This window comes from Cucurbita moschata, unplaced genomic scaffold (genome assembly GCF_002738365.1).
Source record: "Cucurbita moschata cultivar Rifu unplaced genomic scaffold, Cmos_1.0 Cmo_Scf00007, whole genome shotgun sequence".
In the NCBI taxonomy this organism is placed as follows: domain Eukaryota; kingdom Viridiplantae; phylum Streptophyta; class Magnoliopsida; order Cucurbitales; family Cucurbitaceae; genus Cucurbita; species Cucurbita moschata.
Genome location: NW_019268523.1, coordinates 185,612 through 209,212, shown reverse-complemented (window position 1 = coordinate 209,212; position 23,601 = coordinate 185,612). Strand labels below are relative to the sequence as shown.

At 35.3% G+C, this 23,601-nt stretch overlaps 5 protein-coding genes across 13 annotated transcripts in view; 2 read left to right on the top strand and 3 right to left on the bottom strand.

Moving 5' to 3' along the window:
* Window positions 1–1,958, top strand: part of LOC111444931 — a 7,021-nt gene extending 5,063 nt beyond the window's left edge. Inside the window, exons 7-9 of one of the 3 annotated variants that reach the window (XR_002710761.1) lie at window positions 119–297; window positions 436–1,425; window positions 1,920–1,958. Coding sequence is in view for 1 of the 3 variants with exons in the window: in XM_023083074.1 (XP_022938842.1) it covers window positions 119–297; window positions 436–519 (263 nt within the window). In the remaining 2 variants the exon portion in view is untranslated. Of the gene's footprint in view, window positions 1–118; window positions 298–435; window positions 1,537–1,919 lie in introns of those variants that run through there. The other 2 variants (XR_002710760.1, XM_023083074.1) reach the window with 2 other exon arrangements.
* Window positions 1,959–2,324: 366 nt separating this feature from the next.
* LOC111445118 lies at window positions 2,325–2,765 on the bottom strand. Its single transcript, XM_023083349.1, has one exon. The coding sequence runs from the start codon at window positions 2,763–2,765 to the stop codon at window positions 2,325–2,327; it is 441 nt and encodes a 146-aa protein (XP_022939117.1).
* Window positions 2,766–3,293: 528 nt separating this feature from the next.
* LOC111444933 lies at window positions 3,294–4,509 on the top strand. Of its 5 annotated transcripts, none has more exons than XM_023083082.1 (3): window positions 3,294–3,567; window positions 3,607–3,800; window positions 3,882–4,509. In XM_023083082.1, exons 1-3 carry the CDS (start codon window positions 3,469–3,471, stop codon window positions 4,375–4,377), a joined length of 789 nt encoding a protein of 262 aa, XP_022938850.1. In that variant the 5' UTR covers window positions 3,294–3,468; the 3' UTR covers window positions 4,378–4,509. The 5 variants fall into 5 exon arrangements, with proteins under 5 accessions (XP_022938850.1, XP_022938848.1, XP_022938846.1 ...); XM_023083080.1 differs by having other exon boundaries at window positions 3,294–3,570; XM_023083081.1 differs by having other exon boundaries at window positions 3,295–3,545; window positions 3,582–3,800.
* A 405-nt stretch (window positions 4,510–4,914) lies between these two features.
* LOC111444932 (vacuolar protein sorting-associated protein 52 A) lies at window positions 4,915–18,273 on the bottom strand. Of its 2 annotated transcripts, XM_023083076.1 has the most exons (22): window positions 17,923–18,273; window positions 17,655–17,730; window positions 17,266–17,360; window positions 17,084–17,141; window positions 16,070–16,165; window positions 15,177–15,278; window positions 14,693–14,776; window positions 13,181–13,261; window positions 12,689–12,832; window positions 11,948–12,039; window positions 10,606–10,687; window positions 9,522–9,704; window positions 8,756–8,871; window positions 8,607–8,665; window positions 8,218–8,318; window positions 7,551–7,601; window positions 7,062–7,241; window positions 6,818–6,952; window positions 6,356–6,430; window positions 5,935–5,992; window positions 5,496–5,847; window positions 4,915–5,389 (listed from the first exon to the last, which is right to left on the bottom strand). In XM_023083076.1, the coding sequence occupies exons 2-21, from the start codon at window positions 17,679–17,681 to the stop codon at window positions 5,543–5,545; spliced, it is 2,124 nt and encodes a 707-aa protein (XP_022938844.1). In that variant the 5' UTR covers window positions 17,682–17,730; window positions 17,923–18,273; the 3' UTR covers window positions 4,915–5,389; window positions 5,496–5,542. The 2 variants fall into 2 exon arrangements, with proteins under 2 accessions (XP_022938844.1, XP_022938845.1); XM_023083077.1 differs by lacking the exons at window positions 17,266–17,360; window positions 17,655–17,730; window positions 17,923–18,273 and having other exon boundaries at window positions 16,070–16,161; window positions 17,084–17,147.
* A 1,196-nt stretch (window positions 18,274–19,469) lies between these two features.
* Window positions 19,470–23,184, bottom strand: LOC111445511. 2 transcript variants are annotated; one of them, XM_023083936.1, is made up of 6 exons: window positions 22,769–23,183; window positions 22,259–22,329; window positions 21,558–21,663; window positions 21,211–21,343; window positions 19,844–19,993; window positions 19,470–19,704 (listed from the first exon to the last, which is right to left on the bottom strand). In XM_023083936.1, exons 1-6 carry the CDS (start codon window positions 22,846–22,848, stop codon window positions 19,681–19,683), a joined length of 564 nt encoding a protein of 187 aa, XP_022939704.1. In that variant the 5' UTR covers window positions 22,849–23,183; the 3' UTR covers window positions 19,470–19,680. The 2 variants fall into 2 exon arrangements, with proteins under 2 accessions (XP_022939704.1, XP_022939705.1); XM_023083937.1 differs by lacking the exons at window positions 19,470–19,704; window positions 19,844–19,993 and adding an exon at window positions 20,519–20,552 and having other exon boundaries at window positions 21,164–21,343; window positions 22,769–23,184.
* Between the last annotated feature and the right edge of the window lie 417 nt (window positions 23,185–23,601).

Here is a 23,601-nt window from a genome sequence, read left to right as displayed (position 1 = left end):
TTTTTTTTTTTTTTTTTTTTTTTTTTTTTTTTGGAGTAATTTGTACGTTATTATTGAGATCCCTATTGCTCTGGCGTGTCATTGACATGATTTTTTTCTTTTCTGTTGGCAAATGCAGATGTGCCCGAAGGATCTTTCATCATTAGGGCCCACACTCCAATGTCGAATCTGTTCTCTTGTCTATGGTTCAATGAGGTTGACAGATTTACTCCCCGAGATCAACTTAGTTTTTCATACACATACCAGAAATTAAGAAGGATGAATCCTGGAAAACCTTTTTATCTCAATATGTTCAAGGTGAGTAATCTGCGGAATATCCCCTCAAGTGGCTTGTCCAAATATTGCTCTAGTGTCACATAAGAGAAGGAAACTAAAAAGGGAAGAAAATAAATCTGGAACCCTAAAATTAACACTTTCTTCAACTCTTTTTTGCAGGATTGTGAGAGAAGAAAAATAGCAAAATTGTTTCGTCACAGGTCAGACGAGAAGCGAACTGTTCGGAAAAATGCAATGGAGTAATGTGTTATATGTTTTTATGGTAGCCGGTTTGACACAATTCACTTGGCAATATACCTCTTGAGTGCTTGGTGAATTTATACATATATCCCTGGTCCAACAGTGGTGTGATGGACACGCTGCCAGTCAATATACTCCCTAGACCAAATTTTGCTATTGAGATTTGTGAACTTTTGGACATCTTATATCAGCAAATTGTTAAACACAGAGTTGACGATGCAGTTATTACTTGACATCTTCATGGAGGAGGCCAGGGAGCTGCAGTAGTGTTTTAGTAATGTGAATTTTACTTTCTCTTCGTTGCTTCATTTGGAGGTAAGAGAGTTCTGAATTCATTTGTACCATTTCTGTGACATTATGAATTGTGTAATACTATATGCTCACAACCCGATTAATATGAAGTTCATTTGAAGAATGTTTCATTCCAAACTGCTCGCTATCCCTTAACTGCAAGATCCCATTTGACTCATTTTGGGCGCAAGTTTTCGAGTGTATTTTTGAATTATTACTAACTATACGATATACGTCTCTGTGTATCTATTATTGGCTGGAAATAAGTTCACATATTTAAGGAAACTCTATCTGTATATTGGCCACAAGTCTCGATTTCCCGTGTTGCTAAGAGGTATGTTGAAAGAGATTTGCGCTAATGGTTCATTCCTTCCTTCCTTTTTATAATGTCTGTGTGAATAGTTGATTACCTGCAGAGAGTTGAACATCTCCAAACCCTCCTTCAGGGCCATAGAGTTCCTCAACAAATCAACACTCTTCTCAAACTACATCAGCAGTACAGCGAACGACAAGCTGAGCTTTAAACATCACAGATGTCGTATTGCCCCTGGTGTCTTCAATCCTCTTGTCAAAGCTAGAAACAAGCTTATGTGTGGGAACTGATATTTTAGCCTCAAGGTCAGTAAGCGTGCAAAAATCTTTCTCCTTCACTTGTATTTAGACTGGACAGAGCAGAAATTATAAACCTAACAATAAATTAGTAATGTAAAATAGCACTTTCTTTTGGTCTTTGATATGTTTTCTTTGAACTAGCTCATCCTCATCAGCATGAAGCCGATTATTATTTTCATTCCCCAAAGCTCAATTTCAGCCCTGCTTGGTCCTTAGAACAGAAACCCACCCCGCATTTACTCTATGTGCTTTCCTTCCAGAGATTATAGATTTCTGAATACCGCAACAGTGCAATCCAAGAGATTTACGTATTTGTAGTATGATCGTCGGTGTCGAGAACAGAATATGTATTTACGTAGACGTCGTCAAGGAGGATGCAGTATAAAAATTGTGGAGAGCTCATAATCCACTGATACCCTCAGTAGGTAGTACTTACCATTTGCGCTAACTAACTAGGATTAGCAAAGAAAACTTACCCAATGCCATTTTGATTGATGTAGCCATGGAATTCAACAAGATTTCTGGCAGTTCAGAAGGGGAAAAAGGGGACAAAAAGCGATGAACTTGCAAAAGCCAAGGGATGAGGAGGCCTCGTAAGCTTGAATTTTATTGTAGTAAGTAATTGCTCTTCATTCATCTTTGTTTCCCTTTCTTCTTTCCTCTCACTCTCACTTGTTTATTCACGGCATCTTCTCCTGTCCTCTTCCTCCAACGAAGGCTGCCTTTTCTATAGTGTCCAACCACCCAAACCGGACCATGTATACCCCTAATTTCTTATGCCATCGGATCAAAACAAGTCTCGATTTTAAGATACTATTATATATATATATTTTACATTGTATATCCGAAAATTGGGAAAAAGAAATCCCAGAACACACTCTTTTCCAACCTCCAAACACCAATAATCACGACGTCCGAGCTTTGAGCTTCCTGCGAAAGCTATGCAGAAACAGAATCTTCTTCAGCACCTTCATCATCACTACCACACCCGCCATCCTCGCCGACAGCAGTGCCCCACTACTGCCGCCGCGCCCTCCGCCGTCTTTCTTTGCTTCCTTCGACTCCGAGTATTCCAGTTCCGGCAACCTTCCAGACCCATATCTGGAACTCAAATTCTTGAGCAATTCTTCATTGAAGTCTTCCCACAGCACATCCATCTTCTCATCTTCTTCCTCATCGCTATCATTCCTTCTTTTTTCCGAAGAGCCAACATTTCTACAGCCACCATCTTCTTTCTCATGGCGGCCCATTGGTTTTTGTGGCAGGCCCCATAGGGGAGGTGATCCAGTAATGGGGGTGGTGCCGCCATTGATGGGTTGGAAGCTGAAGTCTTCTGGAGCTTCCATGGCGGTGGGTGGATTTGATCCAAAAATTGAATCTTGGGAAAAGAAGAGATGGGGATTAGTTAATAAAATGGTTTGATTAAGTTGGGGGTTTGAGATTGTTTATAAATTGGTTCATACTCACAAATGGAAGTAATTACAGCCATATGAAGCAATCTGGTTTGTGAGTTGTCACTCCTCTAGTTTAAGCAAAAGCATTGAAGGGCAGGTGGGCAGCCCTTTTTGCATTAAAAAGAATTCCTTCATCTCTTTATACTGCTATTAGATTACTAGATTACTGAGCTTGGCTCAAATTGTAATTTGGTATTATATTTTTCTAGGTAAACGATTGGAGGAGAGGAAAGGAGAATGGAGAACGTTAATCGATACTTTATCTGCTCAATTATGCTTGAATTAACCTAATAAAATAAAAAATTGAGAAGTTTTTGAATTGAAAAAATTTGAATACATTGTCTTGTGGATGAATAAAAAAAAAAAAAAAAGTGGGAAAAAAAGTATATTTGGAATGAATAATTTTGAAATATATGTGTAAAAGGGTGTATTTGGGCAATGCAAAATATGTTTGAGGAGCAGAGTGGCGCGAGATGAGCACGCTTAAAGCCACACACGCACACACACAAAGGTGGCATTGATTCCAATCAAATCCTCTCTCCATGGATTACGAAAGCAAGTGTTGTGAGGCTTCTAAGTAACACTACTAACTCCCATGGCTCTTCTTCTTCCTCATCTCTTCCCTTCTCCCGCCCTTCATCATTCCAAGTCCAGAGACAGTCCTAGAGCTTTTTCTTCTTCTTCTTCTTCTTCTTCTTCTTCTTCTTCTTCTTCTTCTTCTTCTTCTTCTTCCGTCTCCCTCGCCGGCGTCCACACCCCTCAGCCTCAGCTCCAGGGCTCTCCTCTCGCCTCTCCTTCTGCTTCCCCCGGTTCCCGCTCCGATGACCCAAGAGACCACTTCTATGTCAATCTCGGCCTTGCTGTCAGGACTCTTCGCGAGGACCTTCCTCTAATCTTCGCCAGAGACCTCAATTACGACATCTACAGGTACTTCTCTCTCTCTTTCCGATTCTGGGCCTAATTTCCTTGTTTTTTTGGCCGTCTTACATTGTTTTTGGGGTTTTCCAGGGACGATATAACCTTCTCTGATCCTCTGAACACGTTCAGTGGGATTGAGAGGTACAAATTGATATTCTGGGCGTTGAGGTTTCATGGCAAAATCCTGTTCCGGGAGATTGGGATTGAGGTGTACAGGATTTGGCAGCCTTCTGAAAACGTTATACTCATCCGGTGGAACTTGAAGGGCGTTCCTAGGGTTCCATGGGAGGCCAGGGGTGAGTTTCAGGGCACTTCCCGGTATAAGGTGGATCGAAATGGCAAAATTTACGAGCACAAAGTGGACAATTTGGCATTTAATTTTCCCCAACCACTCAAACCGGCTGCTTCGGTGTTGGATTTGGTTTCTGCGTGCCCTGCAAGCCCCAATCCGACGTTCTTGTGGGGAACGCAGGATTTGCATTACAATAGCTCTTCCTGGGTGGAGCTTTATCAGGCAGTGAGGACAAGTGTGGGTGGAAAAGCCTACTTGATTACACAAGATGGATTTCTTACATGTTCATCATAGTATATATACACACACATATATATTCATCTATATTTTATGTTCTGGCAATTTATTGATGATAGCAAGCAATAAGAGTATAATAAAACATAGATCTCCAATTGAAGTGGGTGGCGACAGAGTGTGGTTTGTCTTGATGTGTTATTTGAAGCATAGATCTCCAAGGAATTTATAATTATGTATTTTGTATACTTTTTTTCATTGCAATTCTTGGTGCATAAGGAGCTAAAACTAATAATTCCTATCTTTCATCTCTTGAAACTGCTTCATTGCTGCATGGTATCATGAGAGCTCAAATGTAGATTAGAATGCTGCATCTAAATAACACCCTGCTCCTTCCATGACACAGTACCATCAACACCTGGTTCAATTTCTCAGCTTCAACCGATCGATCACACTTCCCGACTCATCTCTAGCTAGACCCATTGCCACTGTTATTTCCAGAACAATGAGATCTGATAAAACTATGATTATCGAAAACACGTGGTTTTAAAACAGATTCCCCTTGAAAAAAAAAGGCGCAGTATACCGAAGAAGATATGATAATCAGTAAGCAATGCTCGACATGTCGTACCATTGAGAAACAGAAGTGTGTGATTATACAGTAACACCTCAGAAAAACCATAAAATGTTAACCTGTCCGCACCAACTGACTGTCCGTTCCAAGTTCAAGGCAAAACCTTAGGACCCCAATATAAAGCCATTGTTTCTATTTTTCCTCTAATTTGGAACACAATCTTACAACAAAATGTGATACACCAGCTACGATTTTCTGGTGGGGGTGATGATTTAGGGGAAAGGGTTGTGTATTAGGTTCCATGGTAAGTTGTACACAGCAAATTAACTAATGATAATGCCTTGGCACTGAAATGTGATAGATGAGTGAAGGCACAACACAACCTTGAGCATCGACCAGAGATTTTCCAAAGAACTGAAAAGGAAAGCAGTTGTGCATTACTGAACATGGACATGAACACGAACACGAACACGAACACGAACACGGCTGCATTGGCACCTGCAATAAGAATACTAGCACTTTAGCATTTTGTGAATGGAAATGTGATGCACAAAAAGAAAGCTCAGAAAAGAAGGTACTGATTTTGGCTTCTGCTTTTGCTTACACATTATGCTATCTTCATTTCTTGCTCTCAGTTCTGATTCCTCAACTTTAAAAAGTTCTTGAATATTTCCTAATTTCATACATAATGGAAGAAATGGACACTAGATCCTTGTTTAGAGCGGAGCCACCAACGATCCTCTTTATACAATCCGTGAGTCTTGTGTAATAAAGGAGGAGTTGAGTCAAAGCCGCCCTTAGGATTTCCATTCCACACAAGAAATTACTGAAAGAAGTGATGACATCTTTGTGCATCAGTTCAATTGCAGCTTTCCATCTGCTCGCAAAGTCCTTTACAAGGGGCTCTACTTCAGCCACAGTAATTGGTCGGTCGGAATTAGAACTTAGGTCCTCCGCTGAAAAGGAGAATTTCTGATAAGTTCGTTACTTTAATAACCGACGGAGTGACCAGAAGTCAAAATAAACTTTGTTCAAGTACTTACAGCCACGGGTTTTAACGAACTTGATAAGTGAACTGAAATGCTCTGCTAAGAGTTCTTCCTGCATGAAGGTATTATATCTTTAAATGACTCGAAAAGAATGACAAGCCATTCTAGGACATCATATTTTTATGGAAAAGAAAAAAGAAAAAGAAAAAAAAAGCGTGAAGCAGAAGGCATGTGCAGATCAAATAGGTACAGTGGATATCTTTTGATGGGTCCAGACACTTTAGTGGTAGCTGGACCGCATCTCACAAATCACCAATCTTTTTCATTCAATTAAAAAGTAAAGCATTAAGAACACGACAGAATGGAGGTTAAGCCATTTTAGCTATAAACTGCAGCTGCAATCAAATATCAATATCAATAATGCGATCTATATTTTAGAACCATTCTAGGATATTATAATCAGCAAGTTACTTGCCACAAACAAGGCTGTGTTGCTCTTCAGCAGATCCTCGAAGTGCACCAGAATTTTCCCACCCTCCGGACCAGCTTCCTGAAATCAAAGTAACACCAATAAAATTTCGCATTGAAGGAGATTCTGTAGAGCCATGAACAAACTCACGTGCTGTCCCGCCAAAAGGAAAACTTGAACAAATAATCTTGTCCAAGAAGTTCTTTCTATTTTCTTAATGAGGGCTTTAAATTTATGTGAAGACCATTTCTTTCAAATGAACTCTTGGAAGCACCATTCTTCTTTTTTAAAAGGAAATGGAGCGCGACTGCAGATTTAATAGAAAAAAGACTTCAAGCCATAATGAGGATAGGTTACCCTCTTGGGATTGTCTTTCTAGCTTTTGTGAAATTAAAGGATTGACATTACCTACTGTCTTTTTACTTCATTGATTTCATTAGAAGAGAGACCTTGAGAGCCAAACCCTACCTTCAAGACGGAAATTGTCATGTCATAGTTGTTTATAAGAAACACTGTCTGCGATTTAGCTTTTGTAAAGGCTTTGGCAAGCTTGATAAGCAAATCATCAATTGCCATTCTTAGCCGCTCCAAGTTTAAATCAAGCTGCAAACATGACATTGCATATACACAATAAGTATCAACCTAGTTAGACAGTGAAGACAGACTTGATTAAAAAAAGTGAAGGTATCCCAATATTGTGCCTCTGACTGACCTGTCCATCTCCATATTCAACATTCAGATGGATAAGTGAAGCTGTAAACTCAACGTATCGCCTCATGACATAGTGAGGATGCACATCATCTTCCCACAACGTCTTTACATTCGCATTCCTCAGACTGCTGAGGTGCATGTCAAATACCATCTTAAAACGAGGCCAAAGAGCAATATTAACCTGCTTAGGATAATCCAACAACCAGGTTATGCAGTTCATAAGCAAGCAATACAGTTATCACGCAACTTTGGATTTGAAAGAAATATAACATTTAAACATTGAAGTTCAAAATTCTCTCTTCTTTCAATTTCCAATTCAGCAAATCAGTTCCGCAGTTATTTTAGTAACTATAGAAAGCTCACACATAGAGGAGGTTCTCGATCATAGACCATGTAAACCGTAGGGGGCCATCAACTAACACCATCGAGAATAATGTAACTGACATCTAGAAATTTAAGCAGATATCTAAACTTGTCAAGAAACACAGACCTTGTCTAAATATGAATCCAAGCAAGGTATACGCCTCCGTGACATGATGAGCTGGATATATAAGCTTTGTCAGCAAATGGATATATCGTAGGTAATAAAAGATGCAACGAAGTGAAAGAGGTTGTAGATGTGTTGCAAGATATTGAACAAGTTGGAAAGCAGAGAAAAGATCAAATAGAAAACCGAATACATGATTCTTATCTTAAAAAAGCAACTGAGTATGTCGCAAATAAATGTCATAACCAAGTTGCATTAGCAGGCTTTTCTAGAACAAGTATCTAACATATCCTAACAAGTTATGCAACTCTAAAATCTAATCAATGATTGTGGGACATCTTACGTACTTCATCCTTTGAAATTAAAAAAAAAAAAAAAAAAAAGAAAAAGAAAAAGGAAAAAAGTAATTCTTTAAAGTTTAAAATACATAATCATCAGGGAAGGCATGCTCTTAAAACTGAAAAAGAAGTCAACTTGATGAGTTAATTTAAATAATTAGAAATTTCAGAAAATGATCTAAATCGTAAGCTCCATCTTGACATATCTTCCTCCCAATATCTTCTAGTTAGGGCCTATTTCCCTAATTGAACTAAAATAAAAGCCTAGAAGCAATTCCTTAGTTTATTGAGAAGCCATGTAATTAAAACCAGATTAAGATAAGATCATGTACCTGATGCTGATGAATGATCAGAATCATGAGCATTAGACCAATTGCATCATAACTGTTTGGAAGAATTGAATTGAAGTATTCATCGATGACAGCAAAAGGACCTGATTATTTGAGAACGAATTTCAAACCATGTTAACCACACCAAATCACAATAATAATAGAAAATGAAGTATCTTTCATTCCATATCTTTTCCTTAGAATTTAAGTAAAAAAATGATGCTTTTGCATTAATATGCATTATAAATTTGAAAAAAAAAGGGAATATAAGACCAATAGCACAACTTTATTGAAAGGTGAAAACTCGTAATAAAATATTCAAACTCATATTGCAACATATCGTCTGTACAGATAGTTAACTGACAATAAGCCAAGGATTCTATCATAATTACCCGCAAAGATCTCATAAAACATAGATTGTTCCCCAAAAAATTCATCACAAAAATTATACCTGTGAAAAGAATTAATTAGAAAATTGACAAACTTGCTACAAATAACATTCTGAAGATAATAAACAAAGGAAGAGTAAAATGCGAAGTACTCAGAAGAGGCAGTGTCCATTAGAAGCTTATGTAAGCTCCTAAAGAGAACTTCGTAAGGATACTTAATTGAACTGGCTTCAGCTATATGTGGAATCAGTGCAGGTTCGTCAACTTCCTGAATGGAGTTCACACCAGGACATGTAACAAGAACAATTAGTAATGCAAACTTATATACAGATGTTATTTAACACATGTGAATGTACCCAAACTCGTTTGTTCTAAGTTCAAATACTTCTTTAATAGAAGATGATAATTTAAATCGTCTATTTCTAGTACATCAAAATGAAAGTATAATCTAAAAACTAAGGAATAAAAAAAATAGAGGGCTAGCAAGTCCCAAAACTTTCAATTTGGAGTCTAATAGGTATTTGACCTATTTGACCTATTTTCAATCCACGTATTATTAGACAGAAAAATTTGAAAGCTTCAGTCACATTATACACAAAATCCATAGATCTATTAATTTGAAAAATGTCTGCATGTCAAGACTTAAAATTGACAGTTCAAGAACTTATCAAACACTTCTCAAAATTCAAACCTATCAGACACAATCCTTAAAGTTCAAGGCCGAAATTTGTAATTTAACCAAAAACAAATACACAACTTCACATAAAAACAGTTGGTCAACAAGACTCAGATACTAGTTCAAACAAGAATGAAGAAATGAAGAACTATGAGAATAAAGAAGTTACAAGTTAGAATTCACAAAAGAGTAAGAAAATAACGTGATCGAGAAGGTTACAAGAGTTAAGAGAGTAATAAAACCTTCAATATCTTTATTCTATCACCAAGTGCAAAAACAGCAGATCGGTTCTTCAGTGGTTCTCTTCCTCTCAAGAAAAGACCTGAACTTCTAGCCTCGACACCAATCAGATCACTAGATGTCGCTATGTCTAACTGTAGTTTCTCTAGTGCCTGTATGTAGGCACGGAAATGTGCACTCAAAACCTGAAAAACATGAATACTAGTTTTAGTACATCAATAACTCAGCACTCGTAGACAAATGTTTTTCCCTTTAAAAACAGGAACCAATTTTTATTGATGCATGAAAAATTGTCACGCGGAATGTTGAAAAGCCAATATATAAAGGCCAAATAATGCATGCTGAGTAATCATTATAAAGAGATCAAAAACTAATTATTGTTGGTCCCATAAATACTCTAAATATTTATTCTTATCTTCAATTGAATAGGCATTGGAATAGTGACAATGACAACGTACTGCCATATACATTCCAAAATAAGTCATGAGAATATTCATAGACTTGAAGCTTGTAGAAGATTTGTTCTTTGTATTATGTTCCAGTATCTTGAATAGGAAAATAATCATCATCCCTTGGACCATTTTTATACTTTGAGCCCTCATAGCACTCAAGAGAATATCGAGAATGATTTGTGGAACCCACACTGATGTAATGCTACGGATTGTTGCCTTTTATTTTCTTTTCTGTTATTTGTTTAAGAAATAACAGTATTCTGATAAGTCTAATAAATCCACACTGAAGTAACCCACACAAGCTCTAACTTTTGGACTCCTTCAATGTCATGTCACATTTTAGTGTTCTGATAAGTCTGATAAGTCCAACGTGAGTTGTTATGCTCAACTGGCAGTAGATTGTTAGCATTGTATGTCAACTTGCATCATGCCAGCATCAATGATTTGGAACTCCCAGGTCAAAATAAATCAAGATAACCAGGAATTTCCCGTACATAGAAACAATTCAAAATAATAATCAAATATTATGAGTAATATTTTGTCCAATGATTTGAATTGGCATGTCTTCCACAAAGGTTCATGTAATTAAACCATGCATGATATTAAAAGAATAAATGATTTCTTCTACAATTACCTTGTTCATTGTATCGATATACGCTGTCCGAACCTCAAGATAAACTTCTTTGCTATGATCCTTGAGGAAAGAAATAACATACCTACATTATCATTAAGGTAGAAGAATCTGAAAAGATATTCAATGATAAACCTCGGGTAGATAAAAAGAGATGCAAAATCATGGAATAATATTGAATTTCATGGATGAAAAACACCAGGGTAAGCAATAAATGGATCGTTGTTGAGGCACATATTGATTACTACTTCATTGTGCATAAAAGACACACATTATAATTATAAAAACAAAGAACAATCAATGAATAATTCAACTACTAATAGAAGAAGAAACACATCAAAATATTCAGCAAGCAATAGTATAATCTGCTCTCTAAATTACATGTAGAAAAAGGAAAACAACATCCTAATTTCTGAATCAGACTGGAAGATGGTAACAAATTTTCTTATGTAATAATAAGTGGAAAGGCAGGGAGGACCGCAAAATCTATTTTATGGGTGCTATACGCATACCCCTGATTGTAAGAGAAACAACAGGGCACTGGAAGACATGTGGAATGAGTTGGAGCAAAGCTGAAAAACTAAACTTCAATGGAACTTTTATGAGAGGGAGGAAAGAAGTGGTTTCTTAGCACAATTTTTGACAATAGCAGGCCATGCAATATGAAAGATAGAAGAAATGGAAGATTGACGAAATAGGGTGCATGATGTATAAACTCATGTCCGAAATTCTGTTAGATCAACCTGAATGTTTGCCAAATCAACTTATCTCTCTAATTGCAAGACATAAATGGTATATGGAACCCAAAAGTGAATCCATATTAATATCCTCCCCCAGATACATGCATGACAAGCGATGGCAAGGCAGGAATCCTAGACAATTAGCTTGGTCTTTAAATTTGGAATTTTTATCATCCCAGTGGTCTTGAAGGGTGGCTCCTCCATAACCTTTTGTTGTTCATGGATTAAAGAACAAGGTCATGAGTTCACAGCTCATTGTGGCTGGCGTTATCTTTGGCAAGTCTGGTTTCTCTTGGATATCGCTGTCTTGATGGTGAATAGATTGCAGATGCAATCATATCGCTGTCTTGATGGTGAGTAGATTGCAGATTTTTAAAGATTATCTTGATTAAGCCATTCATGATCATAATTGTTTTCTGACGCAAGTTTATTGAAAATCTTCTACGTGTTTTTTTGGCTGGGAAGAATGCCTTAACCTCCCTATGTACTGAAAGTTAGTGGAAGGTGTACTAACATTCTGAATATCTGTTTATTCCATACTTGGAGTGTTTTCATCAGACTACAATGAAAAGGGAAGTATGGAAAGTGGAAAATTTTAGACTTACTTGTACTTCAAAAGAACACTCTGTTGAAGGATCTGAATATTTGTCTTGGGTTTTCTCAAAGCATGGAGTTTCTGGACAATGAAGTCAAAGACCTGAAAAATTATAACATAGACAAAATGTATAATTATTCAATAATATCCTGTCAAAATAACAAAAAAGAAACAGAAATTCAATAACTGATACATATGCACTTAAATTGGAGTCCTAGCTGCACCAATTCAAAATTTTTAATTTATTGTTCAATCGATGGTGACCACATCTTTCATCTCTAATATGAGATAATCAAGACATCAATCTCATCTGAACATTATCGATTGGAATGATGGATAAATCCAAATAGGCATACATGACCTACCAGACTTCAAGAAATATAACAGAATAGTAATACCTTGTCAGTTTTCCTCATGTTATATTCCTAGTCTGTCAATTATGTTATATGCCTAATCAATTCAGAACTGACATTTTCATTCTTAAACAAATTAGAACAGAAAGAGGGGAAAAAATTGTATATTGTTTCTAAAATACCAAAGTCATTTCTGGTGTTATAAAAGCTATTCACAGTAAAAATGGAAGGTGATTTCAAATTTAATGGTTTTTCTACATATTTAACTACTGCTGTACTACAAGAGCCCTGTGAATGATGTTGGAGTAGATAACATACTACTTTATAAATATCACAAAGAAAACACAGACTAACATTTATTTTCAAAGGAATATGGCTGCTGTGAGACAGAGAACAACCTTAGACACTGCTTTCTGTCGGAGTTTTTCAAGCTCCGGTTGGACATCCTTAAGCGCTTTGGAATTTTTTATCATTGGATCCACTTCCACGACCACCAGCTTCTTACTTAGAATCTCAAGAGTTCTTAAATATTCATCATTCACCTGAAGAAAGGAACAAAGGTTCACTGAATCATCCAACATAGGCATTCCAAACAAAAAAGTGGGGGGGGAGAGAATTTTCAAATTATGCCTCACAAATTATGAAAACCAAATTGAAGAAGGGATAATTTAGCTCCCTTCTATTAAAATGAGTATAATTTATTCAATACTACTCAAAATATATACCTTTTTAGTTACAAACAGAAAAACTGAATTAATAAGAACGACATACAGCAGAAACTCCAAAGAGTTAAAGGTGTCCAAAACAAATTTAGAGAAAGAACAATTATGAGTAACAAAAAATGCCAAACTTCAAATGGAAGAAGTGAAATGTACCGATACCAACAATACCTCTTCATCAACAATTATGTCTATCATTCTTGGAGGAACAATGATCTCTTCGACGAACTTTGCCAATTTTGATTCTGCCACCTGAATAAGAACATAAAGCCTAGCACATGAGAAAAAAAAAATGATAGGGTAGAAAGACAGAATAGTGCTGTATGTATTATGCTGAGTTAAAATAATGAGCAAAACTGAACAAAGATGCAATTTGTCTTTTTAAAAGAAAGCAACTGCTACAGGAATTCACATGAATTCTCACTTACAGAAGCATTAAAAAGAAAGAAGAAAGAAAATGAACTTTTCAGGATCCCATAAACGCATTTACTGAGTTCCAATAATGAGCAAACTAGATGAACATGCAATTTTCTTTTCAAAAGAAACCAACTGCTATATGCATTCACATGAAATCTCGCTAAAATAAGTATTAAAGAGAAAAAGGAAGAAAAAAGAAACTTTTCAGGACCCCATAAATGCATTTACTGAGCCCCCAATATTTCAGGTTCCAAAAACAACCTTTTTTTAATAAGAAAAAATGATTATAAATGCATTTACTGAGCCCCCAATATTTCAGGTTCCAAAAACAACCTTTTTTTATAAGAAAAAATGATTATAAATGCATTTACTGAGCCCCCAATATTTCAGGTTCCAAAAACAACCTATTTTTATAAGAAAATGATTATTTCCTAGTTAATATAAAATTACACAAGGGGAGGAAAGCTAAGCCCAAAAAGGTATCATTAACAACTTTCAGAGTAACAGATGAGAAAGCGCATACTATCTAAAAAACAATATGCTAGTTCCCACCTGAAAAGCAACGCCTAGAATGAAAAATGATTTCTAAAATAAACTAGAGACGAACACCATAATATCACAAATAAAATATAGCAGTCTTATTAGAGAATAAGCAAAGTTGCGAAAAGCTTGTTCTCGGGGACAAAAAGAAAAGGAAAACATTTTAAGTCTTGAACTACTACTCAAAATCAATGTCAAATGCATAGTGCTCATGTATTTAGTTAACTTATAGTTCCTCCTAACGAACATTATAACTAACTATTTAGTTAACTTATAGTGCTCATGTATTTAGTTAACTTTTTTTTTTTCTTTTTTTTTTTTTTGAAGATGAAGAAGAAGAAACAAGAATTTCATCGATGAATAAAATGACCACCAATGGTGGATTACACAAATGATCTCCAATTGTAAATTAAAGAAGAAAGACTAACTTACTAAAATATGATAGTTAAGAAGTCCAAAATGCCGTAGTAACGATCATAGCACCTTAATTTCACTTCTTCCTATCTCTTAGCATTTTATATTAGTATAGTTGTGCTTTAAAACTACAATAATGTCCTTATAAGTTTCTGGAAAATAAGAATGTATCTGATACGTTGCTAAATTAAACAGCAATGGATATTGCAAGTAAGCAAGCCATTGTAAACGCCTATTGAGACTTAAGACTTAATTGTTTCAGTTTTTTCAAATTACTAAAGTAATGAACTTTTTTAATCCAACCAAGAATACCTTGCGATTCTTGAGCTTCAGACCCATATCCATTGACTTCTCCTGCAAGACTTTAATGTCTGCACTGATAGAACCAATTTCGGCCTGAAAATTTTAAAAAATATACATATATTAATTCTTTGGGAAAGAATCTCTAGGATGAACAAAATTAAATAACAGAAACAACGAAAATTTTAGGGGGGAGGTGGGGAACAATGATTACAAACTCCTTTAAGATGACATAGATTAACAATAGAAATTAAATTCAAGAAGGTCAATGTAATTCCAAATGCATTCAAATTTGAGAAAGATGACATAAGTCCCATAGTCTCATTTAACGAGGCATAATCAGATACGAACTTATGAAAACAGGAACTAGATACAAATTCAGACTTTAAAGAAGTTATAATGACACAAAACAGTGCTACAGGCTAATACAACCAGATTGATGTACTTCACTAAGAAGTTTGATATTACTAGAGTGACAGAACAGCAGCCAAAATACCTGGAAACCACTGAGAAGAGTTTCCATCTGTGATAAAATGTTATCACAGTCACGAATTTGTTCATGAAGTGAGACTAAGTTATCACTTTCTGTAATATATTCCTGCAATTTATGAACAATAAGAATGAGCCCTTAATACTGGAATCTTCTTTTTTTTTTTTCAATTTAACAAGAACAACTCTTTATTGATATGTTAAAAGGAAGAACACTCAATAATAGAACTAATGAACCACAAATATATGTGCATATTTCGCATGTTTGCACAAACAAGTTAAGTGTGTGCATTTCAGTTATACGTGTCCATAGGTTTATGTGAAATTACCAATATAATTCAACTAGATAGATCTTGAGCTTTTCTTTTTTTTTTTTTTTTTTTTTTTTTTCAAGATAAGAGACAATATATTGAAAAGAGACAACATGCAAAGAGAAAGGAAATAAAGATATTCCCCACATGCAGGGTCAAAGAAGATTAAGAATGATCTCTGCAAGTGCTGCTAATCATAAAAAGGGAACAATTGCGATAAAATAGCTAAAATACCATCTCGAGGCATGGAAAAAAAAAACATAGATCATGGAATTCTAAACCAACCAACAACCCAGATTCTGCTTAGCAACCAGTTTGTTCTAATTAATCATATCAACTACTCCTGACATGCGGCATTTTACATCTTTAAAGCTGTCTCTGAAAGTAGAAATATTAATGAGAGCAAAAGACAGCAATAGCCAAAGCACTTTTGCAGTGTTAAACAGAGTACACATAGATGTCTATAACATTGCTTAATCACAGGCAAGGCAGGATAATGTATACACTTCTAAAAAGAAATGCATAGCAAAGATTAGAAATATTTAGAGCTAGAAATGTAAACAAAAAAGAACTAGAAATGATGACAAACCTGTATGGAATCCAGCTCAACCTGCCGCAAATTGTTTTCAACTCCCTTTGTGTACTCCCTTAGTTTTACACCTTTAGAAAGTATGTTCGCAACTACCTGATTAATAAAGAGTTAAAAAATAAAGGATTGTAATGGGCGGCAAAATTAGCTGTTGTATTTGCAAATATGTCATGCAAATAAGTAATTCGTAAATATGTCAATTTTTAAAATTTTCAGGTCCATCACTAATATACCATATATAGTCTATCAGTACTAGACTTCTATCACCGATAGACAATTTTAATTTCAGACTAGATGTCATATTCTGGGAAGAATGAAACCATAAGCCCCTCGTTTTCAAACTATACTAGAAGACCATAAAGAAGCTAAAATAATGCAACTAAGCACCAAAGAAGATTAATAGTAAGGAAAATAAAGTCAGTTTTCATTAGAAATTCTTCCAAGATTTTTCATCTATGAGTCATAATGTACAATAACACCGAATGATTGGACACGTTATTTACAGATTATATATTTGATACCTATAGAAAAAAATATATTTTTATTTTTATGAAAAAAAACAAGCTTTCATTAAGCTGAATGAAAGATTCTAAAAAAATTAACTCGACATAGTAGTACAACCTATAGAGCAGATCATGTCCAAGTAAGGTTGTGAAAGATTCTAACAGGCGATACAAGAAATGAATAAAAGTTCACTACAAGGGATCCTGTACAAAGGAAATAATATCTTGAAACATTATCTTAAAAGAATTGAACAACTTCCATAATTCAAAAAAAACAAAAAGTAAAAATTAATAATTAAAAAAAAAAAGTGACAAAAAGATTTGCACATTTACAAACTACAATAAAATCAATTATTAATTGTCGAAATGTACAATAATATATGAAATTTGAAAATAATAGAACTGTTGGGGGCAAAAGACACTACCACCGGATATAAAACACACTGATTATGATTGTAAAGCTAAAGCTCTGAATCATACAAATTTTACACCAAAGTTAGAAATAACTTACACCATCATCTTTACATTCTTCGAGTTCTTGCTGCAGTCCTTCCAATGAAATGTCTTCACTGTAAAACGGGATAAATTGATACCACAGTCAAATTTGGTAATTCAATAGTAGAAGGTAATAAATATAATAGCCAAATAAACTCATGATCATACAAGAATAAGAAACATGAGCAATGGACCTACCTGCAAGCATCCTCCTCGACAGTCAAGTCCCCAACAAATGATTCCAGGTCAAAAACATTCTTCTGGGTCTGGTTGGCTTCATCATAAGAGTGATTCTGCTGTGCGTAAAGAAGCATGACAAAATATATAATACATTGCTGTCCAAAACTGAATTGAAGTCGAGTTTTTATTAGCTAACACTACGCAGTTCAACTTCCATTCCATTATTAAACGTAGATACATTCATAATCTTCACTTTTGAAAGATCTTATCGCTGATACCAACATTCCCACTTATCGTACCACTTGGAACGTGGTCGTGATTCATCCTAACTCGAATGAGATTACTTCTATGGTACTCCAACCGAAAAGCGCTAAAGATATATTAAAAAGAATATAAGTTTACTATACCACTTGGTCGATCGCAGTATCGGCCATCCCGTCCGAATTGGCCAAGAGTGCTTAACAGATAGTCCGCCAGCGCGATCTAGATTTACAATAAACCAATCGGGTCATGGAAATACCAACATCCTGAGCTTCTCACATTCACAGTTAACGATCACTTAATCATTCACCAAGTAAGCAAATAACCATCGAGATCAAAGAATGATACGCATCAATGTAAGCACAAATACAGAATTGCATTTCACTGATATATACTAGATAAATTCACACTGACCCGACACCTAGCTTATGTTTTGAGAAGCTGCCGAGATGGAAGAATTCGACAAGGGTTTTACAGATCGGAGAGGGGTTCGAACACCGGAGCCGGCGAGACGTTTAGTTCTCCAAATCTTCAGTTGCGCCTCAGAATTCCGAAATTGATATCAAATAATGAAAACAACTCGATGTCGGGGATTTCTTCAACGTTGACGAGAGAATGAGCAATGTCATTCTTCTCCGGAGGATTGAATTTGTAGACTGCTTGTTTTATCGGAGAGAAGATTCAAGCAGTTCTTGTGCATCGTCAACAACGTAGCACCCGCGAGAATGGCTTCTATTTACTTTTCAACAATCTTGCTTTCCCTTTTTTTTCCTCCCTCTCATGAGAATTACCGCTAAAAAAATTAACAACAATAGTATAGTTATAAAATAAAATTATAATTAAGAAAATTCATACTTGTTGTATTATTAATGGAATCTAACTCGATATATACTAAAAAAAAATGATATTTTTTATTCTATGAAATGTTTATTTGTTTAGAAAATATCAAAGTATTCGAGCCCCAAATTATGAAACGAGATCTACGATCTTATAGAGAATTTGGCTTTATTCTGTCATCTCTAATAATTATTATTATTTGAAAGAAACTCTAATTGATTTGTAGAGAATTTGGCTTTATTCTGTCATCTCTAATAATTATTATTATTTGAAAGAAACTCTAATTGATTTGTAGAGAATTTGGCTTTATTCTGTCATCTCTAATAATTATTATTATTTGAAAGAAACTCTAATTGATTTGTAGAGAATTTGGCTTTATTCTGTCATCTCTAATAATTATTATTATTTGAAAGAAACTCTAATTGATTTGTAGAGAATTTGGCTTTATTCTGTCATCTCTAATAATTATTATTATTTGAAAGAAACTCTAATTGATTTGTAGAGAATTTGGCTTTATTCTGTCATCTCTAATAATTATTATTATTTGAAAGAAACTCTAATTGATTTGTAGAGAATTTGGCTTTATTCTGTCATCTCTAATAATTATTATTATTTGAAAGAAACTCTAATTGATTTGTAGTGACTAATGACGTGTAATTAAATAATATTAGAGAACATTTCCCTTCATTTATTTAAAATTAAAATACAATAGCTTTTATAAAACAAATGGAAAGGAGTTCCCTTCATTGAGTTAAATGTAACCATGGTAGTTTATGGTCAATAGCTCTTAATCAACCTTTTTTTAAGACTTTTTTTTTCGACCATATATGTATGATCAAATTATATATAGATTTTTCTTTTAGAATGCAAATGGTTGAGTTAGGTTCGAATGGGCGGGCGATGGTTGAAACTAAAAAAAAAAACGTAAGAGTGATGGAGCTAATGGATCTTTCCAACGTAGAACGGAGGCATCTCAAACGTTGAGTCAAGATGAAAAAGAAGAGAAAAAAATCGATAATGTTTGTTAAAAATTTTGAGTCACGATGAAAAAGAAGAGAAAAAAATTCGATAATGTTTGTTAAAAATTTAAAATATTTTCTTTCATGCACCACCAAACACCATTAGAACGTTGAAAAGGAAACATTATCTTTTTGGCTCCTCAATTTCAGAGCTCGACATTTCAAAGGGTTACTACCGGTGAAGGCAGGGTAGGGTACACATACAATACAACAATGCAGTGACGTGAATAATAGGCTTGCATCAGTTTCATGCTGTAATAGGAGCCAGCCCAGCTTTTAAGATTTGTTGACAATTTTTTCATCCAGAGAACTGTATTCATATCATTACAAAGCGAAGCAACTGAAAAAAGAAACCGACCATCAACCGAGCACAGTAACGCCATAGTGATGCATACAAAGAAGGTTACCATGTTAAAGTGAGTCACCAAGTTTCCAGGAAATGCATCAGTTCTAGGATCCTTAAATCAGATATCCCTCACCTTCAGTCTGACTTCTGAGTGTGAATGAGGTGACTTCTTTGGGCTTGATGCACCAGTGCTGAACTTGCGGACCAAAATCTTGAAACATGGTAAAAACAACATGTATCCAACGCCCAAAATAAAGGGCGTCGCAACAAGCCATCCCAACAACTGCCAATATCGATAGAAAGCTTTCAGTCAGTTTTTTAATTCGAATGAAGCAACCGAACAAAATGACAACGTACGAACTAATATCCACATGTTAGAACTGCAAATATGGAGAATCAGCTCAACCACGGGGAGAACGATCTTGGTTGGTGACATGGTGTTAGTGTTGGGGATAATAACAGACGATTGATGTATTTGATCACACAGTATGGCGCAATCACACAACACGGGATGGTTGGTTAGGTTCTCCAGATTACTTGGCAGATATATCATATGAAGGGAAGAATGAGCAAATAAAGATAACTGACGTTCATTCAAAACTCTAGAACAAGATAACTGGGAAAATGGAATGACTGATAAAAGTACAGCAAGCAGTTCGACGTACAGAGAGAGAAAAATTGACAATTGGAGAAGATAAGAAACTAAGTTCATGCATCTTTCCATTTCACCACTGTCGAATGTCATCCAAGGAGTAAAATGAACAATACTCGAGTGTCATCCAAGGAGTAAAATGAACAATACTCGAGTTGCATCTTGACAAATCTATTGTCTTCCTAGTATGCAAGTTTTCATTTCGATACACAAGTTTGTCTTTCTTGTTGCGAAGGGGTATATAAGTTGTACATTCACTAATGTGTGTATTCCAAGGAAGTTAAGACTGTAAGAGGCCATATAATACTTGCTTTCATACTTACCTCAAGGCAAGCCCGAACATCCTTTTATGTGAACTTTGATCCTCTTCTATATGCATATATCTTCTCCTCCATACACACACCCCTATCTCTCTCTAAGCTTATACAATTCAATCTGCCAACCATTTGTTCCTACTAAGTTTTCATGAATATTTTTGCATCAACAGAGCCAAACTCTAACTTCTCTAACTCATCAAAATCTTTCACAATCTATTTTCACATTCTCCTTGAAGACATCTAAAACGTAATTATGAGTTTTAGCTAGAAAAAGTGAGGATTTGGTGTCAACAAAACCAGAGCTGACCTCCTTATGTGCACTCAACCAACAACAACTCTTAAAAATGGATCTTTTAGAAGTACAATCTTCTAGCTTCTCAAACCAATTCGATTCATTAATTGAAGTATTTGATCTTGAGATCTGCTACTAATAGGTGATCTTATAGTCTAATCCTGAGCAAAGACAAAAAAGAGTAACAATGATAACCCCGCATGCACAGCACTGAAATTAGTATGTAGAAGAAGCCTTACCACATGAGCAATACTCAGTAGTACTTCATGCGAAGCTTGGCCTGTAAAAACTTTCTTCAAGGCATCAGGTGTAAATGGGAAACGAGGTCCCCCGGAAATTGCTTCACCAAAGCGCAAGAAAGGCACCACCAAGCTTCAAAGCAAAAAATAAAAAATAATCGACAAATGAGAGGGATGAAACATCCCCAAGCCTCTGACTCGAGAAATGCTCGCATATATAAATAATATATAAAGTTGCTTATTTATAAGTATTTTTCCCTACAAAAAATAGCTACTGCTTCACATCAGAATGTGAGAATAAAGATCCAACTCTCCAGTGTTCATATTACTGAAATGAATACAAGTACCTCAATTCTATGGGAGTAACAACAAAGTTGGCAAGCATCACTGTTGGAGCATGACAAAGAGGTCCAAGAAATGCAATTGCAAACCCGCATAGGAAAACAGGGACCCCTGTGTAAATGAAAGATAAAATATCAAATTGATGGTGGTATGAACTTCGCACATTATTTAAACACATATATAGCTAGAGTTAATCACATAAACTGAAGCAAAAAATTTAACCTAACATCTCTAACAAGTCCTTAACGTAAAAATGTGGTTCAGTAACGAATGAAACAATAACCAAGAAAAAGAACAAGAGAAAGGAGCTTCCGCAATATCCCTGATACCATCTATCTTAAATTTCTACATTTTTTTTTTATCTCTATTTAAAAAGAATAGAAATGCCCCTTAGAACCTATATTATACTCACCTTTTCTGGCTTTTGACATTTCGTCAGTCTCAAATGTTCTATATTGGTTTTAAGACGAGGTCTGCTTGGATGTTTATATTTACCCCATGATTCAAAAACTGCTATGCTTTTAACATCAATCATATAACAAACTGAGATCGGAAACCAATGATAAGCAGGGAATACATACAGAAATACCCAAGAGAAATATGAACTTGACCACATTAAAGAACTTCACATCTTGAGAAACATAATGCAGTTAAGTGTGAAAGCAACAGAGTCCAGTAGTCTCTGTACTGTAAAGGAAATATATACCGCATATAGGAAACAGTCCCAGGGTTGTGCCGAGAGCTGCAGAGAATGCCAGTTGCTTCGGCTCTGCGCCCCTTCAACAGCAAAACCAAGAATAGAGAGTATAAAGGATTTAGTAATTTCTTCAAGGCCAATCTTCAGAAAATTAAGAGGAGCTTTGGACCATTTGTCTCTTTGAGAAAAGAAGTAACAAAAACAACTCCTAGAATTCATAAAAAGAGAGGGAAAAAGTAATTCCTGAAATCATTGAAACCAGCACTTCTCATTTTTCTCTTTAGGAATATGCCTTCCATTCCATACTAGAAGGTCAGAACTCAAAATCAAATCAAAATACGCTTCCAAACATAGACAATCTGTAAAATGACATGCGATATCTGATCCTCAGATTAAAAATTCCCAAGCAAAGTTGTACAAAATGAAGAACAGAGTTCGTCAAATTCCTATCAAACAAACTTCGCTGCTCCAAGAGAAATAAAACATTTCACAATTCAAATGCGCAATGAGAGAAAGAACCTCTGGAGGATTTGGAGGAGAGGATCGACGATCTTTTGGTTAAACCAACTGGTCGGACGTGTATGCCCTACTGTTGCCATCTTCACCTCCAACTAAACTGAAAATTTCAGAAATCCTTGTTTCCTCCCGGAGCCTCGATCGAAGCAAAAAACGAATCGAATGCAGAAATTTCAGGAAAGGCTGTATTAATCTCCCAGAAAAAAGATGCGCCAATTCTTTTCTTCGTGGTTGGTCACTCTTCAACTGCGGTTGGTCGAGCGATCATGAGATAGCAGCCATCAATCTTATTCCTTTCCCTCCTCCGAAGTCCAGAGAAGATCGATAATTTCTTCTGATTTCTGTTCGGAGGTCCACCGCCGACCAGATTAGGGGCGATCAAGTAATTGCGCATCGCCACGCTTCATAAATATTCTGATTTAATATTTTAGTTTTACAATATATTATATAATATATGTTAATTAAAAACATTAAATTCAGTCCGTAATAAGACAAAAGCTGAACCCAAACTAGCATATAAACAAATTAATAAATAGAAATAGTGTTTCTTAATTTTTAAAAAACGAAAAACTAATAATGCCTTTTACCTATATATTGATTTATGATTAGAGATGATTAGAATCAATAATTTTCGTGTTAATACTCCATTTTCATTATTTATCAAAGCTTTACGAGTCTAATATAAAAATATATGGTTTTTTTTTCTTTTAAATCCAAGAATTATAAATCTACCTTTAAATATCTAATTCTAATTATCCACGAAGAAATTACCGTTGAAGTAATAACTCAACCAAAATAATATTAAACCGTTGACATAAAATGCTAAAGGACAAATT

Bases quoted from the DNA above. Each gene is read 5' to 3' on its own strand.
- LOC111444933 (XM_023083078.1), top strand. From the start codon at position 3,469: ATGGCTCTTCTTCTTCCTCATCTCTTCCCTTCTCCCGCCCTTCATCAT. The intron at 3,801-3,881 runs GTACTTCTCTCT...GGGGTTTTCCAG, and splicing joins CTCAATTACGACATCTACAG to GGACGATATAACCTTCTCTG.
- LOC111444932 (XM_023083076.1), bottom strand. From the start codon at position 17,681: ATGGCCGATACTGCGATCGACCAAGTG. The intron at 15,279-16,069 runs GTTTGTCATCAT...CATAAATTGCAG, and splicing joins TTGAGCTGGATTCCATACAG to GAATATATTACAGAAAGTGA. The intron at 10,688-11,947 runs GTAAGTCTAAAA...ATGATAATGTAG, and splicing joins AGTGTTCTTTTGAAGTACAA to GTATGTTATTTCTTTCCTCA.
- LOC111445511 (XM_023083936.1), bottom strand. From the start codon at position 22,848: ATGGCAACAGTAGGGCATACACGTCCGACCAGTTGGTTTAACCAAAAG. The intron at 21,664-22,258 runs GTATATATTTCC...TCATTTACACAG, and splicing joins GGGACTGTTTCCTATATGCG to GGGTCCCTGTTTTCCTATGC. The intron at 19,994-21,210 runs GTAAGGCTTCTT...CGATATTGGCAG, and splicing joins TACTGAGTATTGCTCATGTG to TTGTTGGGATGGCTTGTTGC.
- LOC111445118 (XM_023083349.1), bottom strand. From the start codon at position 2,765: ATGGAAGCTCCAGAAGACTTCAGCTTCCAACCCATCAATGGCGGCACC.